Genomic DNA, 16,116 nt, shown 5'->3' with positions numbered 1-16,116 from the left:
CAGCAGCAGATAGAGTAGGGAACAGAAAGCAGAGCAGCAGATCAGGTCTTGGATCATTAGGCAGGCAGGGAGCAGAGAGCACAGTGGCAGATTGGGCAGGGGAGGAAGATCAGAATGGCACTTGGGAAGGGCATGGGATTTAATTTGTGGGACATTTGCCAAAAAGATTGTGGCTAATTTTGCCCTGCTGTTGACTGTTACTCTTATTATGTATTATGGCACCTCTTAAATCTTGGTGGGGGGATAACAATAATTTCTTAATTGTCCGTTAGGGCTGTGCGAAGCTTCGATGACTGTTTCATTTGGACGCTGTTTCGACTTGTTTCAAGCTTGAAACAACAAAATCAAAATGAAACGAAGGGCTTCAAAACAGCCTGGAGACGAAACAAAGCCAGTCAGAACATTTCAAAAGTTTTGAAATGTTTCAAATTTCAAAGCAGCCAGCCAGGTGTTGGGAGACGGGGGAGAGCCAGAGCTGCACTCCCAGCAGGGAGCACAGCTCTGGCTCTCCCTGCCTCCTGCTGCCAGGCTATGCTCACAGCCCCGTGAAACTCAGCCTGGCGGCGAGAGGTGGAGCGCAGTGCCAGCTCTGCCTGGCTTCCACCACAGGCCCAGCTTCTCAATCTCTTGTTGGCCTTAGCCCACCTGGGTTGCCTTCTCTCAGCCCAGGCTCTGGCCCTCTCAGCTTCAGCCTGTGTCACCTTCTCTCAGGGTCAGATGCTGGCCTTCTTGGTGTCAGCCCTCCATTGCACCCCTGATCCTGGCCAGCCAAACTTGGAGTGCCTCTCAGGCACTCCTGCATGGTCTCCTAAATACCTGTACAGCCAGAACCCAGTCCTCCGGTATCAAACTTAAACGCAACACATACCGGTTGTATGCAAGGAAGTATAGTATTTGTAAAGAGGGGGAAAGTGATATTATACTCAGAATATTTCATAGATTTCATAGATTTCATAGACATTAGGGCTGGAAGGGACCTCGGGAGATCATCGAGTCCAGCCCCCTGCCCAAAGGGCAGGAAGTCAGCTGGGGTCATAGGATCCCAGCAAGATAAGCATCCAATTTACTCTTGAAGGTGTTCAATGTAGGTGCTTGAACCACCTCCACTGGCAGACTGTTCCAGACCTTGGGGGCTCGGACAGTAAAGAAATTCTTCCTTATGTCCAGCCTGAAACAGTCTTGCAGGAGTTTGTGACCGTTCGACCTCGTCATCCCTTGGGGCGCTCTGGTGAACAAATGTTCCCCCAGATCCTGGTGGTCACCCTTGATAAATTTATAGGTGGCCATCAGATCACCCCTGAGCCTGCGCTTTTCCAGGCTAAAGAGTCCCATGGCTCTCAGCCTGTCATCGTAAGATCTGTTTTCCTGACCTCTGATCATGCGCATGGCTCTCCTCTGGACTCTCTCAAGCTTCTCCACATCCTTTTTGAATTGTGGAGCCCAAAACTGGACGCAGTACTCCAGCTGCGGCCTCACCAAGGCCGAGTACAAGGGGAGAATGACGTCCCGGGATTTGCTCGAGAAGCATCTATGGATGCAAGCCAGCGTTTTGGTCGCTTTACTAGCCGTAGCATCACATTGCAGGCTCATGTTCATCTTGTGGTCAATGATGAATCATATTATAAATGATTCAAAGCCTGGAAGAATAAGTCCAGTTTATCACAAATATACCAAGATTTTCTTAATTCTCTGTGTCTCATTAAAAGGATTTGCCCATGCATTAGACCTTTTAAAATACAGAGGATCTTCAAAGTTTTAAATAAAGCTTTGCTATTTTTTGATGACAAGGGACTGGTGAAACCTAAAGGGTTTTTTACTTAAACCACATTATTCTGAAAGAAGTGGTATGTCTTGGGCAGCAGCCTTTGATAATGTGTGTTGTGGGGTATTTCCTTATACTGTCTAAGCACAATGCAGGCCAACAACAGTAATAGTAGCCTGGTTTTCACAAAAGACCTAACACTAATAGCTAAATTGTACACATCCCCAAGCACTTGTAAGACCTTCTTAAGAGACTGGGTAAATGAAAGTTATGAGGCAAACTGTGCCAAACTAACCTCATTTCTCCTTGATAAAGGTACAGGTTTCCCTCGCATTATGCTGTACATGCATTCTTGGAAAACAGCACATAACCTGAATTTGCATAAAGGGAACCCACTTTACAATGTCACAAATACAGATATGCTCCAAGACCTCAACTGTACTGACCCCCATTCCCATTTCTACCACTTTTCCAAGACAATTTTTGTACTCACCAACAGCAGACAGTACACACGAGCACAGGGCACTATTATAATGGAGATGACAACTACAGAAACGTGTCACAGACAATGAGCGAGGAGCAGAGATCCACACAGGACACTATATTTTGGTGTGTTACTCCCACAATGCACCGTACAAAGCAGCTAACTGTGGGCTTCCACCACACCAATCACATAAGAGTGAATTTCCCTCACATATAATGAATTTTTGGTACAACAAGGGTCATTGCATAAGAGCGAATTCGCACATACAGAACCCGCATAAAGCAAGGGAAATATGTACCTGATTTTTCTAATTTATCTAGACTTCAGTAAAGCCTTTGGTATGATGAAACATGGGAAACTGTTGCTTCAAGTGGAGAACATGATGATTAGTACAAGAATTGTAAGCTGGGTAAGGACCTGCCAAATGGGGAGATGACAGCAGGTTGCTCTGAAAGGACTTTATATCTGGAGGGAGGTGATGAGTGGAGGTCCTCCAGGATAAGTCTTGGAAACAGATTTTACTTAGTATCACCATTAATGAACTTGGTACAAAAAGTGGGAGTGCATTCGTTGATATAAAGTTGGGAGGCATGCTTGATATAAAGGAGGAACAGAACATATAGTATATAAGAAGACTTGGATGTTCTTGAAGACAAGAGTACCAATAATAGAAATAGGATGAAATGTAACTGTAGAAATCAGAAGGCCATGAACTTAAGGCAGGACATCCAGACTTTCTGCTATAAATTGGAAGCTCATCACTTGGAAATGACAAAGGCAGGGAAAGACCTGGATGTACTAGTCAGTCTGAGGATGCCTCTGATCCACCAATATGAGGGGTTGTAGAAAAAGAAAATGCAGTCCTAGGGTATATCAGATGAGAAGTGGACAGTATAGGCAGAGAAGTATTAATGCTACAAGGCATTGATGAGACCTCATATTGCATACTGTGTATAGTTCTGGTCAGCAGAGTGCAAGAAAGATGAACTCCAGCTGGAATATGTGTGGATGGGAACGGTGAGATTATCTCATGAGAGGAGACTAGAAGAGATTGGCCTGTTTAACCAAGTGAAACTAAGGGCTGAGATGGGATATGTCTACTCTTGATTAAATACACTGGGAAAAACACCAGGGAGAGAGAAAAGCTAGAGTATTCTAAAGGACAATGTTGGCAGAAGAATAAGTGGATACAAAGTTGCCATAACTATATTGAGGGTGATGGTCAGAAGATTTCTGATGAGAAAATGGGTGTGCCAGGTGGCATTCAGTGATAGTGGAAGGGGCAGGAAACTTGGATAACTTTAGTGTGGCCTTTGATCAGTTTATGGAAGGGCAAAAATGAGGTGAAGCCTGTGACACCAGGGGACCAGACTCAGGGACTTGGGGGGCCCATTCCAGTCCCACTCGGTTCCCCGTAAATCAGTTAAGTGATGAATTTTATCTCAAGTCCCCTGTCCTGCAAACGTGTTAGTCCATGTGTAGAATCATAGAAAAAGAAGGTTGGAAGGGTCCTCAGGAGGTCACATCTAGTCCAACCCTCTGCTCAAAGCAGACTAGCCCCAACTACATCATCCCAGACAAGGCTCTGTCTACACACATCTTAAAAACCTCCCCTCCGTCTTCTCTTTTCCAGACTAATACTCCACTTGACATGATGGCTGTGAGCAGCCCATGGGGTTACTTCCCAGGGTATGGAAGAAGTCATGTGTAAGTACTTGCAGGGTCTTTCCCTGTAGACTCTGAGCTATACCAGTGAGGGATCTAGCAAAAGCCTCAGGTGCCGGCATGCTAAATCTGTGTTTACTAGAATTTGCCCTGTGAGAAAGGAAACATGAAAGGGAAGGTGTGTTCTGTGAGCTGGGCTTTGGCAGGGTTTGGGAAGGTATCACATGGGCAACAATAGACAAGGCCACAGACAAGACAGGGAACCCAGACAGCCTACCTCATGCGAGCACCCAGTTGGTTGGGCTTCCCTGTTAGTTCTCAGTGAAGAAAGCCATCCCTACTGCCACTGAAGTACCAGAGGTCTGTGAACAAGGCTCCTAGGTTATCGGGATACTGTGCAGGGAGGGGTTTGGCCTGATAAAAGCATGGAACGATGCAGCCCTGAAAGGTGAGCTGCAGCCTTTGCCACCCACACAATGCAGGCAGGATCCCACCATGTGCATGGGGAGGCTATAAGGGACCAGCCCCTCTGTGTTCACAGGAGGGGAAGCCTGCTCCACCCAGGAAGCTCCAGCTGCATGTCAAGGGGGTTGTATATATGCAGTGCATCACACCATCCTGCTCTCTATCCATTTTACCTTCCTTCACATACAACCCCTGCCCCATTTCAAGTGCGTTTGAGGATGTCGAGCAGAGTCTACCCCACCCCTGTGCCCAGTGAAGCCCCCCTACTAGGTACAAACAGCTGGCCAGAAGCAGATCACCTCTGGCGAGGGCCTGTGCCAAGAGGCTGACATTTTGTGGGGGGCAGGATCACACCCATGGTAGTGAGCAGGCAGTGGCGTGTGGGAGGGGAAATGAAGGAGGGAAGAGTGAGAGGAGGGTGTGGGGAAGAGAGGGAAGGAAAGGGGAGGATGATGACAGAGGAGGAGAACACAACCCCAGGGGAGAAAGCGAGGAGGAGACAGAGGGGCAGACCTCACTGGCCCTGGCAGCCCCTGGCGTGTCCAGCAGTGGTGGCTTCTTTCCCTGCCTCTCAACATATTGCTCCCTTCCACATTACCAGGCCCTTCTTCTTCAGACCCCTTGGAGAGCAGGGCTGGGACACTCAGGGACTAGCAGCCCAGCCACAGCCCAGCTGGGGAGAAGGAGGGGGAGGGGACTGAGTCCTCTCCTTACAAGCCAGCCCCCCCAACCCCAATTACTAACGTATTCACCGGGGTTTGTATGGCGGCAGCTCCTGACAAGCATCACTTAACCTGCCTCACTGCTACATAATAACCTCATACATCAAACTGGAAGAGACTGCAGGGCCAGGTCTACTCAGGGGCTCTGTTTATACACCGAATATCATTATCCAAAGTCCCCTGTCCCCTTGCTTGATATGCAAAAACTCTCTGGCTCCCCAGAGGACCTGGCAATGAAAATGCCCTGCAAAATGGACATTTGTTATATTCCTGCCAGCAAAGGGAGGAGGCATCGCTCAGCTGGGAGAAACAGGCATGAATTGGCCAGCAGGCTCGTTCCTGGGCCCAAGAGCAGACCCAGGCTGGCACCTAGTGGCACAGGGAAGAAAGACAGTCCTTCAAAAGGGCCAGCAGAGCTGGCCTGATTTAGCCCTGGAAGTCTTCCTTCGCTGGGCTACTGCCTCTCATGAACTATTCTTCCTCCTCCAAGGAATAGATCATTTTTTCGCCCCTGACCCTGTTGTTCCTGGTGGTTGACAGGGTCAGCTTCACCCTCCCCAATGCTTTAGGCAAAGAATATTTCCATGCCACTCCCAAAGGTCTGAAAGCTGAAATGCTGATGGCTGAGTGCAGCATCCTGCCCCTGTGAGCAGCGCAGGCAGGTGAGGTGGTGAGACAGCCCCAGCCCTGCACAGAGCAAGGGAGTGGTGCTGTTATGACACATACAGTGTCTTGATGAGGCTTGAGGTGCAGGAACCGCTCAGTATGTACAGCACTATTTACAAAAAAGCAGTATAAGGCTCTCGCACCACAGCCTGGGTCAGCTCTGTAAGGCTCAGGCAGGCTCCTGCCTGGCAGCCCACTGACCCATGTACTAAAAGACCAACAGACCCCAGCCCCTTCCCTCTGGTCGGTCCTGGGGCTGCATCTCAGAGACCCCACCAACATCTGAGCCTGGCTGCACCCCACACCGGTCTCCAGTCTCTGAGCAGCCCCTGTCCCAGCAACATCTCTGACTTCCCTGGTTTCTGGCCCTGCCTTCGGCTTGCTCCAGGATTTCAGCCTCTGTATTCTCCCTGCAGACCGGTCTCCTGACTCCAGTCTGGTTTACTCTTGGACTTCACCCTGTGGATTTTCCTTTGGACTCAGGAACTAGGTTGTTGATTCCCAGCTCCTGACCCTGGCTTGGCGTTTTGGCTCCTGACTGCAACCTTCAGCTCCATGATGGCTTTACCCAGTAGGCCAGCTGTCTCCATGATCAGGTTTACCCACTAGGCCAACTGGCCTTGGTGGACCATGGCAGCTACTGCCCCAGCAAGAGTCTCATGGCTTGGCTTGTCCCTGTTCTGCCACACCAGAACATTCCTGCTGGCCCTAGCCAGGCTGTCTCTTGGGATGCCACCAAACTTCCTGGACAACATGCAGGACTTACTCTGTCACAATGCGGACCTCTTGAATACACCAGCCTCCAAGCATGAGTGGTCCTGTTGGTGCAGTAAGGCCGGCTGGGGTCAGAGGGGTAAGCACAGCTGTTGTCCGTGCAGGTGTAGGACGCCCACTGAAAGTGTCTCGGGACAGGAATCTCCTCCCCTGACCCACCCCCCCCCACTTGGGGCAGAGCCCTGGCTTCACTTGTGGCCCCCAAATAAGACACAAAAAGGATTCAGTTGCCTCTGCTTGGACCCTGTCCACAGCTCCAAGTGGCTGGAACGCTACTTCCACCAGGCCACTTGAGTTCGTTTTCATCAGTTCTTTATTTTTTTCCTCTTTTACCTCTAATCTGTTTTCTCTCACTGTCCTTTCTGTCCCTGATTTTTTATCCCCCCTTCCCGACATTTTCCCTCTTTCCTCATGATCACCCATTTTTCACCATCACCAGTGTCCATCCATCCCCCAGTGCCACCCTGCTCTTCCCCCCAGTTCTCACCCATCCTTTCCTCTTACACTAATTGACACTGCTGGTAAAGGTCATTCCTCAGGGCAGACAGAAAACAGAGGGCCCAGCCCCCCACCTGAACATTTCGGCCAAAAAAACTTCAGTAATCACCACAGATTTTTTTTCTCGACGGGGAGCAGGACCTAACTTGAGTTATCTTTGCACTGGGTGCCTCCACATTCCTGCTAGTCCCCTCTTCTGAAGATCAGGTGCCCCCCACCAAGTGTCACAACATGGTGCCTCAAACACTGAGTTGTTAAATAAAAAGCATAGCTGGCTTCACGGCTAGAACATGAATCTGCATCTCTCCGTCCCTTATGGGGATCTCTCCCTCTCTGCTGTTCCCAGAGTACTTCTGGTCCCCACATCTCTAGCTCCCCAGACTACCTTGCAGAGAGAGCAAAAATACCTCCCATACATCTTTTTCCTCTGATCAACCCTCTGCCTTTGAACTGCTGCTGCTACTGTCTGGGGCCTGGTGGTGGAGATGGCTCTTCAAAGACCTGGAAGACAAACACAAAGGCCCTTCAGGTGCAAGTTCTCCCCCTTAGTAGGTTTCCAGTCAATTCCAGGAATGCTCATTCCTACATATAGGGTGGCTCTGCATGCAGGATGCTCTTGTAAAATCCCTGTAGCCAGTGGTTCCTTCCTTTGGCAGCCCAGTCTACAGGTTGAATACCTTTAAGATATGGTATGACATCTAGCATACAGTCTCTAGAACTGCTGGCTGGGGATCACTTAAGAACAGTCAGGTCAGAGAGTTGGGGCAAGGAGTTAACTATAGAGACCCTAACAGCCCCTCCAAGGGACATGGAAGTGGAGAATTGCCTGAAGCACTGGGAACCAATGAAGGGGACCCCAGACCCTGGTGAGCCCTCAGCAGCTGTGGTCTTCAGAACAAGGCCTCTACCACCACAGGGGTTCTTCTCTTCTGGGATCTTCTTCTGTGCATGCTTTGTCAGCAGCAAATGCCTCCTTTCCTTCACAGCACAAAGAGCGATAGGAGCTGGAGGCTCACCCTGCTCTTGGACACGTAATGCCACAAGAGTAGGGATAGGTAGGCAAGTGACTGCACAAGGGTGCCTGTGCTTGTAACAAGTCAAGCCATGAGCAGTAGATGGGCAACTGGAAAACCCTTCAGGTCTAGGGGATGAACTGTCCTCTCCACTCCATGGTGCTGCTCCCAGCTATCTCAGCCAGGCAGAGAACTGAGATGAGTCAAAGTCATAGAGAGGTCAGGCTGGAAGGGACCTCCAGAGGTCACATCTAGTCCAACCCCCTGTTTAAGGCCCTATCCAAGCCATCACATACAACCATAATTCCAACTCTACGCAAGACCCTCAACCCTAATACAATACAGACCTAACACCCGAATCTGCCACAGGTAAAGCAAGGGAATGCATGGCTGGCATTGAGAAGGGACAGAGCCACTGCGGAGCTACTTAAAGGGAAGCAGTAGCTTATTTGGGAGAAACTGTTAGCTGCTGGGATCACTACCAAGGCATTTCCTGGGGCACTTGCTCCCAAGATGGGGTGGGGGGAGAAGTAAAGACTCCACTGTGCCCAGGGAAGCTGGTCTGAAACCTCCTGAGGCCCCTTGGCTGCTGGGGAACCATGGTTTGACAATGTTGAGCTGGACCACAAGTCCCACCTCTTGCGGCTGTCTCTGGGCTGTGTTTGGTGCTTTGCCTGTTGTTTGCTGGGGGAAGCAGGGGAGCTGGAACAATGGGTAGGGAGCCCGGGAGGAACCAGTGGGAAACATCAGATGCACAGGGTAACATAGCTTGTCTGCGGAGATGGTGCTTCCTGCTAGAAGCACGATGCATAGGCCAAGCAGCACCCTGGGGTCAGGGCAGACTGAGGGTCGGGGTGTTTGGTGCCAACAGGCTACAAGGGGCTAAGTAGAAAGTCTCAGCCTGCAGGTTGTGGTAGACAGAATGCGCACTCATTGCAGATGACAGGCACAGCAACCAGAAGGAAGCAGGCCAGGCAGCACAGAGTCAACCAAATGCTTTATTCACGGCCTCCAAGCAGCATTCCTAGCACACTAGAGTACTGGTCCCCATGGAGAAGCTCCTCCACCCTTCACTCCACAATGCAACGAAAGGACTGGACAGCAGGGGACACGGCTCCCCATTCCACAGGTTTGCGGTACTCGCCCTTCTCCAGGAGGTACTGCCTGCCGCGGAAGTTGGGGTGCTCGTAGAAGACCCAGACACCCCCCAGCACTTTGCATGCATGGATTTCCCGCATGTGGAACTCATCCATGACGGAAGAGCAGTCTTCAGTAGATTCAAACATCTGCCCGCCAAAGTCTCCCTTCTCAAAAATCTGGATCTGGCTCTGACCTCCACTGGGCTGCAACAGGAGAGAGAAAAAGAGAAAGAGAGAGAAGTGGGGGGAAATCACAAAGCACTGAAGGGACATCTGGGTAACACAAGGCAGCTCTAGGGCACACTGTAGGCTCATTCTTCCCTCACCACACACCAGAGCAGAGAAATGGTCAGACTAGATGAGACCCGAGTCCACCTGGCTCCATATCTGGTCTCCAACAGTGGCCAGACACATAAAAACCCCACTCCCTCAACAGGAGACATAACTCCTTAGAATGCTAATCCCTAATGGCTAGAAATTAGGAAACTGAACCAGGAAGTTTCCCATCTCTTCCAAAAGTCTCAGCAGCTTTGGACAGCCTGAACTGAATGCCACTGACCACGGAGAACTCGGCTTTGGTTGTGATGACACTGTCTGAGTACCATGAATTGGACAATTTAATGGACACTGTGACAACAGAGAGAAGGCAGGAGGACGTCTTCACAGCTTCTTGCCGAATGCTTTTACTTGGGAATAAAGGGGAAGTAAGTAGCTTCCAGGAGATTGTAAAAGGAAAATGGAAAGTCCAATTGTCTTACAGTTACAAAGTTAATTTATGGGAAACAACATGCCCCTGTGCGGCGAGTTAACGATAGAGACCCTAACAGACCCCTCCAAGGGACATGGAAGTGGAGAATTGCCTGAAGCACTGGGAACCAGTAAAGGGGACCCCAGACCCTGGTGAGCCCTCAGCAGCTGTGGTCTGCAGAACAAGGCCTCTACTACCACAGAGGGCCTTCTCCTCTGGGATCTTGTGTCTCTGTCACTACACAGATGTGTGAAGGTGAAGGCAGGTCCCCTGAAGTCTCAGTCTGAGATGAGCCCCTGCTCGGTACCATGGGTAGACACTGGTCCCCACGCAAAGGTGGTATCAGATGCTGCCATCCTGACCTGGTAGCAATGGGCTCATCTATGAATGCAAATGACCATATGAAGAAGAGGGCAGACAACAGCTGAATAATCCCAGCCCTACAGCTAGCTTCAGGGGGCGCTGCAGGATGTGAAGGCTAGGAGTGGTGATGAGGATGATTACAGTGTCCTGAGATGGAAGCCAATCTCCTTGGCTGGGGAGGGGGATAGCTTTAACTATTTGCATGCTGAAACTGAGTCTCTGGGGTGGAGCTGCAGAATTCCCCAGGATAGCAAGGGGTTAATAAGCTAGTGACAGCAGCTGGCTGTTACAAGCTTAACACATAATATGTGCTTCTACTGCTTTAAACAGCCTTAATTGCTATGCAAGTTGTAATCCTTAGCTTCTTGTGCAGCCCCTCCATTCCCAGAACCCAAGCCTGGGGACAGGTCCCTCTCCTTGCTGACCTCCACTGTTTCTGTTGGACTGGTACATGGCCCTTTCCATGGGAACAGAGCACTTCACCGTCGTCTTGAATACTCTTCTGCCTCAAGTCCCATAGCTCCTCCCACACCTGCATGGCCCCTTAACCAAATGCTGCTGTTGGATGTTTCTTCCAACTGTTTATCACAGCTGGAGGCTGCCACTTCCCTCTGATCAGCCAAGGCTTTGGCATTGTGGGAAGAAAAAGGGAGAGAATTAACCCAGCTGCCTAGGTTAACAGTCAGAAAAGGAAACTAAATGCATCCCTAAAAGTGTGTAATCCTACTGTTTTAGAAGAGCTAAGCCCTGGTTTGAGTAACCTCAGGTTTCGGTGCCAGAGAGGCTTTGCCAGTCACATGCTGTTGTCCCCAGCCATGGCTGTCCAGGATGGTCAGCAACACAAAGCCCTGCTCTCCTCACTGAAAGAACCATCTCCACCTCTGTTGCTAAATGATGTTGCTTTGAAGCAAAATGATTGCCTCCAGTATGAGACTGAGAAACACTCACTGAAACGACCTGCCTTTTCTAGGATGCCCTTTATTCAGTGCCTGATAGAGCCTGGCCCAGACTGAGCACAGAGCTTCTAAGCAGCATTTGCTCAAGTTAAAGAAAAAAATCTTTTTCCAAGTAACAAATATGCAAAGGGGCATCGTTGTCCCAGCAGCAGAAGTTTCTCCTGGAAATAAAATCTGTCCTGTATTTTCGGTTCACCTGTGCCTCAGCTACTTTCAATTTATGCAGTCACATTGGTCACATATACAATGCCTCCATGATGAGCATGGGAGTGCCTAGAAGTGGAGAGCCCCACTGACTTGATCCTGTTCAATGCTCCTGTGAAATTAGGCCGTGTAACCAGTTTAGCACAGCCCAGAGCTACACTAAGGCTCCCTGTCTCTGGGGTATTTCTTGACACATGCTCAGGGACACTCCCTGACCACACTGCCCAGTTTCCAGTCCTTGGTGTATGGTGAGTAGGAAGGGCCCACATCCAAGCAGTGCTCACTATGGAGGAGGTGGAGATGTGCTCATTAAAGCTAACGTTAAAAGCTTCATAGTTCAGTCACAGCAATAGGTGGTCCTTGTTCAGCACACAAGCAACGGCTTCCTCCTGATGTCGTGGTAACATGGCAGCCTTTTCCTCTGCATCAAGATCCTGGGTTTGCTGCTCCTCAGATGATTCCTTGCCATATAACAAGGGTGGAGAGTAGGGTGTGCATATCCAAGAGGAGGCTGCAGTAGATGTCTGTTCGTCCAGCAGAGAAGGTGGGCAGATTTCTTGGTGTAAGCAGATGCTCACCCAGCACACCGAAGGCCAGGCCCTCTGCTCACAGTGATTTACAGTGGTGGCTGTTCTAGGAGCTATCGAAAAGCTCAGACAGAAGGATGCATGAACATAGCAGACTCAAATCTTGCATCAGCTCCTCACTATGCAGTTTCTGCTCATGGGGCTGATGCCTGGATGACAGAGGCTTGGAAGTGCTCTTTCGACCTTCCGTATGCTGGAGCAGCTGAAGCATATCTGACCTTGATATAAAAGCTAGAACAGCCACAGGGTTCTAGTCTCTGTGATCCTTTACAAACCCTTAGAAGCAGAGAAGTCTCCCTCCCCAAGCTCTACACTGGCCACAATGGCCCTCTGAGTTGCCACCTTCTTTATGTTGCCACAGTGTGGTATGGAAAAGACTTGTTGGGCAGCGACATGGAATCAGCAAATATTTTCAGCTTTACCAACCTCCCCTTCCCCACTGCTACAGACAACACACAGTCCTTCCAGGAGGCAGGCTGCTCACTGAAGAAGTCCAAGGTTTGATAGAGGCAGACAGAATCCCTTCCCAGTTGACTCAGTGGGAAAAGCAGTCCAGACTCTCCCTCTGGCAGCAAAATGCATTTAAAATGAGGGAGCAGAGGGAAACAGGTTTGTGTTAATTCAACTCTTCTCTTTAATTAAAAAGATGGGGGTCTATGACCTGTGCATAAAATTAGGCATCTGCATCTCCCTCACTGCCAGAATGTACCTCACCTCTAAGGAGGGGGTGCTCTCTGCCAGCCTGCTCTTCTCTGTCATGTCAGTGCCACAATGAACTAGAAAGTAACTGGAAAGCTGGTGCCAGCAGGAAGCTATACAGGAAACAAGCTGCAGAGGCTCAGAGAAACTCAGATTTGTCCAACAAGCAACAGTCTCAAGTTGCAGCAAGGGAAGTTTAGGTTTGATATTAGGAAAACTTCTCTCATTAGGAGGGTAGTAAAACACTGGAAGAGGTTACCCAGAGAGGTGGTGGAGTCGCCAACCTTGGAGGTTTTCAAGACCTGGCTAGGCAAAGCCTTGGCCGGGATGATCTAGTTGGGGTTAGTCCTGCTTTGAGCAGGGGGTTGGACTAGATGTGACCTCCTGAGGTCCCTTCCAACCCTCATTTTCTGATTCTAAGTGAGAAGGGGGAGATTGTTAGAAGCAAGTGAACTACAAATACCAATCCCTTTGACTTCCACCAGGCTTCTAACTCACTGAGGTGCTCTTGAAAAATCCCATCCAGTGCAGCACAAGAAAAAGGGAAATAGGGACCAGAGAGGAGCAAACTAAGGGAAGCACTGGAAAGACAACCACCCCCATGCATGAATTCTGAACCCCAGCTGCCTAGACAACAACTAGTTGCTTGCAAACAAAATTACACCTACACCCCAATCTTGTCAACGTAGCCACTGAACAGTACCATAAGTAGGACTGGCTCTAGGGCACTGACTTCGAGGGGATGCAAGAACAGCAGGCACTACCACTGCCATCACCCAGGACCTCCTTGTGACACCTCTGCCACTGAAACTTACCTGCAGGCTGATAAGAGCAAACTGCCTTTCCCACTGAAATCAGTAGGAAAAGATTTCTCTTCTTCAGCTGTTGACATCAAGCTTCTTACCACACTGCAGGGCCACATTGGCCTGAGCCACGACCATGGCAGGGATGTGGACACTACAAGTATTTGCAGCATTATTGAAATAGATCCTCACCAGGGTTTTATATGCCGGGGGGAGGGGGGGCAGGAAATCTCTGTGTCTTTGTTTTAAAGGTTATATTGCTCAATTTCCTGGGGCTTTTATGGTTGTCCACATACACCTCAGATTTCAACCTTCTGAGGAGGTGGAAGGCAAAAACTAAATAGTCTCTGATTCTCACCTGGTCCTTACCCATATGTGGAAACATGCCAGCCTTTGGATTATGAAAGAGCAGCACATTTACCACAACATACTCACTTTATCATGGATGAGTAGACAGAGAAAGAGAAGGGCACACTTACTATCTGAATGGCCTTGCAGGAGCTGAGACGGTCATTGAGGCCCATCCAATGTTGGTAGTCCGGGTACTCTCCTGGGGTCAGAACATAGGTGTTCCCTGAAAAGTTAGGCCTCTCATAAACTACCCAGGCACCTCCTTGAACTCGGATGGAGTTGCAGCGGCTCAGGTAGGTGTGGAAATCAGAGCAATCGCTCTCACACTCGTAGCGACGGCCCTGAAAGTTCTTGTCTTCATAGAAGGTGACCTGAAACCCAACCAAGGCAAAGTTAATGGTCATTGGAAGAGAGGCACTAAGATTCAATGCACATGCTTATGTGCAGTCAATATTCTCAGTCAACGGTCATTGGAAGAGAAGTACTCACTCAACAGTTACTGTAGGAGAAGTGCTAAGAGTCAGTGTGCAAGTGTGTGTGCAGGGAGGAATGTGCATAACTGAGGGAAGAATCATTACTCAAAACCACAGTATTTTTACAAGACCATAACTTCCCAAGTGCTGCCTATACATAAGTAGGCTACTCTAAATATGATGACTAAAGGACACTAATGTAATTGAGACCCCCAAACTTAGTTTTTGAGGGGGGAATTGGGACTTATACTTGAACCACTTTGCTTGCAATAAGACTTGAGAAGAAATACATGTGAACTTCTGTTCCCAGCCTGAAGTGGGTGCAAGTCTATATGAAAAGAACTTTCCCTTTGTAAGCCAGGGTAAAACAAGAAGGAAATTGGGTTGGGGAAAAGGATATTCCTTATAGGTTCGCAAAAGTATTCTTTCTTTCAGAATAAAACATGCTGCCCTTTAAGTCCACTCACTTCCTGTGGATACAACTTTAAGGTGTTCCTTTCTTGTATTTGAAGGATGGTGGGGAAATGACCACGAGGAAAAAATAAATAAATAAATAAAACCCACTCGTTCAGTCTGCCTAACCAGACAAATCAAGAGTCATTAATGTAAACTGATAACAGAGCAGGGAAACTGAGCACAATTCACAAATTTCACTTTACTAAATAAAGCATTTTAATGGACAATATAGCATTTTAATGGACAAAGACAAAACATGACAATATGGCACCAAGGCTCAAGCAATGGGAACAGGCACCATACAGTTTATGCAGCTACTGGGGAATTTAAGATGAACACAAGCTGTGAGAAAATAAGTTAATGAGGCGCAAGGAAATATTTGTTCTTTGCACAGGCAAGTACTGTCCCATCAGTCAGCACTGGCCTTCCACCCCTGCTGTTTGTCATACATAGTGCCACACTTGCTTGCTCCAGGACCTTGCCTGCTCCAGGACCTTGGTTGTCATGGGTGACTTCAATTACCCAGACATCTCCTGGGAAGATCACTCAGCAAAATCTGAGCGGTCGCAAAGCTTTCTCTTGTGCGTGGATGACGTCTACCTGACTCAAGAAGTCTATGGGCCAATGAGAGGCAAAGCGCTGCTCGACCTGGTACTGGCTACGGGGGACGACCTAATCGGTGACCTAGTGATTGATGGGAAGCTGGGTGACAGCGACCACGAGCTGATCACCTTCACCATCCGCCGTAAAGCTGGCAAGTCAGTCAGCAACACAGAAGTCCTTGACTTCAGAAAAGCCAACTTTGACAAGCTCAAGAGGCTAGTCAGTCAGGCCCTCAGGGACCATGACCCCAGGGAGATGGGAGTTCAAGAAGAGTGGTTGCTTCTCAAGGAAGCGATCCTCAATGCACAAGCTAAATCTATTCCAACACGGAGGAAAGGCAGCAAGAAGGCACAGCAGCCCCCCTGGCTCTCCAGGGACCTAGCGGACCTCCTGTGGCTAAAAAGAAAAGCCTACAAAGGATGGAGGACGGGATTCACCTCCAAGGAGGATTACTCCGCGCTGGTCCGGACCTGCAGGGAGCAAACCAGGAAAGCCAAGGCTGCAACTGAACTCCAACTAGCTTCAGGCATCAAGGACAACAAAAAGTCCTTTTTCAGATATGTGGGGAGCTGGAGGAAAAGCAAGGGCAATGTTGGACCCCTGCTAAACCAGATGGGGCAACTGACAACTGACGCCCAGGAAAAAGCCAACCTATTAAATAGGTACTTTGCATCAGTCTTTCATC

At 49.2% G+C, this 16,116-nt stretch overlaps 1 protein-coding gene across 1 annotated transcript; it reads right to left on the bottom strand.

Moving 5' to 3' along the window:
* Nucleotides 1-9,031: 9,031 nt before the first annotated feature.
* On the bottom strand, nt 9,032-15,626 carry CRYGS (crystallin gamma S). Its single transcript, XM_090051671.1, has 2 exons — nt 14,028-15,626; nt 9,032-9,392 (listed from the first exon to the last, which is right to left on the bottom strand). The coding sequence occupies exons 1-2, from the start codon at nt 14,301-14,303 to the stop codon at nt 9,120-9,122; spliced, it is 549 nt and encodes a 182-aa protein (XP_089907797.1). The 5' UTR covers nt 14,304-15,626; the 3' UTR covers nt 9,032-9,119.
* Nucleotides 15,627-16,116: the final 490 nt, after the last annotated feature.

This window comes from Crocodylus siamensis, chromosome 6 (assembly GCF_052110815.1).
Source record: "Crocodylus siamensis isolate JL-2025a chromosome 6, ASM5211081v1, whole genome shotgun sequence".
Lineage (NCBI taxonomy): Eukaryota > Metazoa > Chordata > Crocodylia > Crocodylidae > Crocodylus > Crocodylus siamensis.
Note: the sequence above shows the minus strand (reverse complement) of the source record. Positions and strands in the feature narration are given on the sequence as shown.

Coding starts and splice junctions, on each gene's coding strand:
- CRYGS (XM_090051671.1), bottom strand. CDS start 14,303: ATGACCATTAACTTTGCCTTGGTTGGGTTTCAGGTCACCTTCTATGAA. Junction 9,393..14,027: donor CCTGCAAGGCCATTCAGATA/GTAAGTGTGCCC, acceptor CTCCTGTTGCAG/CCCAGTGGAGGTCAGAGCCA.